Source organism: Pinus tabuliformis, chromosome 8 (assembly GCF_031772625.1).
Source record: "Pinus tabuliformis cultivar Carrire ecotype Pingquan chromosome 8, CPIR1, whole genome shotgun sequence".
Taxonomy (NCBI): Eukaryota; Viridiplantae; Streptophyta; class Pinopsida; order Pinales; family Pinaceae; genus Pinus; species Pinus tabuliformis.
The window spans coordinates 1,105,639,875-1,105,643,770 of record NC_142294.1 but is presented as its reverse complement, the minus strand read 5'-3'; the positions used below and the strand labels follow the sequence as shown (position 1 = coordinate 1,105,643,770).

Genomic DNA, 3,896 nt, shown 5'->3' with positions numbered 1-3,896 from the left:
GGTTGGGTGATTTGAAATGTCCACTCAGGTTTAGTGAATGAAATATAACAATTTGTACTAAATTATCCAAGTAAATGAATTTTATTTAATTTGGAATTTTTATTACTGAATAAATGAAAGGAAACGTTGTTTATTTGTTGATTTTTAAATATAATGTTTTGAATAATTTGAAATTTCCATTTCCATTTAAGTTAAGTGAATAAAATATTGTTTATTTGTTGATTTCCAAATATAACTTTTTAAATAATTTGAAATTTCCATTTAAATTGAGTGAATGAAATGTTATTTATTTATTGATGTTTAAATATAACAATTTTACTCTTACAATTTTGTATTTTTCAATATTTTTATAAAAATGTGTATTTTTTTTTTAATTTTGATTTCTCAATATTTTTTATAAATTGAACTCAAAATAAATTTCTAAAAATTATTATAAAGATTTAAATTGTGTTATAAACAAATAAAGGAATTAAAATTTCCAATACTTGAATATATACACATATTTATATTTATACAAAATATAAACCTGCATGAGCCCAAGTTGTGTCATTTGAAGTTCCAGTTTGATTTGATTTGACTTGAGTTGAGAAATGTTGTCTGAAGTTCCCATTTGATTTGATTTGACTTGAGTTGAGAAATGTTGTCTGAAGTTCCCGTTTGATTTGATTTGATTTGACTTGAGTTGAGAAATGTTGTCTGAGAGTTACGATCAATTTGTCTCACACTTCCATTTCTAAATATATCTATCAATTTCTCATGCAAATTTGTCTACGTGAGCTGCTTAAAAGTGCGATACAATTAGTTGCAGGTTCTTGATTGATTGACAGAAGGTAATAACATTTAAGCGATTACGTCATTAATGAAGATGCAGAAACAGATGAAGATGCAAGAATTTGGCAGTAAGAGAGATAGAATTGCAGAGACACTGTATGCATCGGCTAGGTGTTGTGACAGCGTTAGGCTGGCTGAGCCCCATGATCATAAAATTATTATTGACGACGACGACGATGATAAAATTATTATTGACGACCACCATGATAAAGTCCATTACAAGGAGGAGGAGGAGGAAAACAGCGACAGGTACGGTACTGGTAACAGGTGTAGCAGTTACAGCTATGAAGCCCAAGAAGACCTAATTGGCGAGGTGTTCAGGATCAAAGACATTCTTGCAGCAAATCCTGGAGATGAGGAGGTAGTAAATTTTATTATTTTATTAATCAAGTACAGTTGCAAGCAATTATAGCGATAGTTTTATTAACCAACCGAGAGGTTTTCATCCACTCCCAGTTCTAAGTTTATTCTCCACCACGTTTGCAAAGCTTTAAATTATGATATTTTTTTTAGATCCTTTCTAGTTTTATTAAGGGAACTAGAACTTTAAATTTATTCTTAAACCGGCCCTCTCCCCTAGCTTTAGCTTCAAAACAGTTGGAATTTGCTTTTTATTTTTTCAAACTTGTTAAAAACGCCTCTAGCCACTTCTAAGTCGCTGATCATAGTGATCTCTGACATGAGTAGATTTTAACTGCCACCTAAAGTCTTGTAAATTGCTAGCAAAAAGCCATAATCACTTATCATTTCATGTGTTGCAGTACTCCGTTGCTCAGCTGTATGAGTGCTTGAGAAGACTAGAATCGATGCAACTCACAGTGAAGAACCTAGAGGTATGCTTTTTTAGTCGTTTCTCATGGAAGAATTAAACGTAGGGTATACTTTTTTAGTCGTTTTCCATGGAAGAATTAAACGTAGGGAATTCCCTAGTCTCTTATGTAAATTGAGTTTGGTGTTCAATAATCAACGAATTCCCTAGTCTCTTATGTTAATTTAGTTTGGTGTTCAATAATCAACGTGTTGCGCAATTCTATGGCCAGGACACTGGTATTGGGAGACAAGTTAATCGGCTGCGGAAACACAATTCAAAGGAAATTAAGTCAATGGTGAAGAGGCTTATCAGGTATTTTAACCTGCAAAAACCCCTCTGGTGGACCTTCAATGTTGGAAGCGTTTATTAATTTCAGATAATAATACAAGTGATTTATATAGAGCGTTTATTAATTTTACCTAACTTAGAGGCTTAAACGTGCTAACTGCTTAGGTATGGTGTACTGTAGTGGCTGGAAAGACCTTGTCGAAGAATGGGTCAAGAGTACCACCGGTAATGTTGTTGTAGCTCAGCTATCTTATTCTGCCCGAGCAATTTACTACTGGAGCTTCTGTTTTTAATGTTTTTCTCATATACATGTATGCATCATTTTGCTTGTAGCAGCTGGTGATACCTCACTAGACTCTGTTTCACCTACAAATTTGAATGATATCCGACATGGACTCCCTTCAGCCCCACTAGATGAGTGGGCCTTTGCAAACCAAATGACTTCCACAAAAATATCTCAGGTACTCTTCTTCAAATATATGTTTAGGGTTTGGTCTCTTCCTAAATGGGCTTGACATTGAGATATCATGTGGTCATGAAGCAACATTGAACAGTGAGATATAATTTAACAAATGATATTTCAGTTTCAAGCACATTGAAGAAGAAGAGACCAAACTTGAACATGGAAAGTATTATATATATCACTGTTTTTGTAGGAAATTAATGTGCAGTTCTATTAATTTCGATGATCGATCATTATGAATTTGTTGTGAATGACTCTTTTTGTGCTGGTTGTATATTGTGATTGAAAATAAAGGTCTTCAATGGCTTAGATGATGATGGGAGTAAGTTATTCATGCCTCTTAATTGCCTTGTAATATATTTTCTGTTGTTGTTGTTGGATTTCATATTGCGCCATAATCTATTCTATCTTGTGCCTACCTAAAGAAATGATGTTTTTTTTCCTTGGAGGAATTGGTCTATTACTTATTTTGTTATTATATTCTATGGATTGTGACCATTGATGGCATTTCTTTTCCGTAAACGATGCAGACCCTCTTGCTGCTGAAAAGATTAATAAAATTGCTGAAAATCAACATACAGTGGAACGACCCAATAAAATAGAGCAATCGAGTAAGCTGACAGGGGATAGTACTCGTCAGAAAAACCCAAACAAAGAGAGGGGTAATTTTAATATGTGAACTTGTTTAGGTACTTCGGAATATTGTCATTCTTCTACGTCTTGATATTTCAAAGTTTATCCTTAAGCGCTAGCTTCATGTGGTCACTACTTTTCTGGAACAGATCTGTCAGTACCTGCCACATTAGATAAGGAGTTTCTTTCCCATGGATATTGGTGATAATGTGGTCGTGTACTCCCTCCAATATTATTCTCCTTGCCTTGGCTACATCTTTCTTCAAATGAGTAGGGTTTTGGGCATTAGATTTCGGTGGTTTTGCACCATTTGTCTTGATGTATTCTAGCAATCCATTGTCATCAAATACCAATCACAAGACACAAACCTACTCTACCGCTCTGCAGAAGTTAATATACAATCTACAACAAAAATCTCAAACGTGCAATAATAAATCACACACATGCAAATAGTATTTTTCCCACGGAAAGAAATATGTTAAAAAACCCAATGCCTGCTTACATTAATATGATGAATAGAGATGTATTACGATTGGTTTTCTCAATTGAGCACAACTTGCAAGTGCATAACCCATCTCTCTGCTCACTGAGAAGCTCTGACCCATACCTAGCCAATCTATGCCTCTTCTTGAGCCTCTATTTCCTTGTGCAATTCCTTGATAAATTAGGCCCCTATTATTTAGGAATTTGTCCAAAATGGATTGCACAATTACCAAGGTTGATCATCGGATTTCATGCAACACTTGTACACTCAAGACTAGTCTACAATTAATGTTACACTACATTGGAATATCCACCATAGTTGGAGAACTCAAATTCTCTGCATGCACTAGCTATTTTGGGTTGATTGATGAGTTAACTGGATGATCG

General features: G+C 34.3%; 1 protein-coding gene across 1 annotated transcript; it reads left to right on the top strand.

Annotated features, from left to right (window-relative positions):
- Positions 1 to 859: 859 nt before the first annotated feature.
- LOC149239216 (putative mediator of RNA polymerase II transcription subunit 26b) lies at positions 860 to 2,223 on the top strand. Its single transcript, XM_089369799.1, has 4 exons — positions 860 to 1,192; positions 1,593 to 1,664; positions 1,872 to 1,954; positions 2,112 to 2,223. The coding sequence occupies exons 1-4, from the start codon at positions 860 to 862 to the stop codon at positions 2,221 to 2,223; spliced, it is 600 nt and encodes a 199-aa protein (XP_089225925.1).
- The last annotated feature ends 1,673 nt before the right edge of the window (positions 2,224 to 3,896 follow it).

What these genes read in the sequence shown, in the direction of transcription:
- LOC149239216 (XM_089369799.1), top strand. Translation starts at nt 860, where the DNA reads ATGAAGATGCAGAAACAGATGAAGATGCAAGAATTTGGCAGTAAGAGA. An exon ending in CAAATCCTGGAGATGAGGAG is followed by an intron (nt 1,193 to 1,592) that starts GTAGTAAATTTT and finishes CATGTGTTGCAG; the next exon opens with TACTCCGTTGCTCAGCTGTA. An exon ending in TCACAGTGAAGAACCTAGAG is followed by an intron (nt 1,665 to 1,871) that starts GTATGCTTTTTT and finishes TTCTATGGCCAG; the next exon opens with GACACTGGTATTGGGAGACA.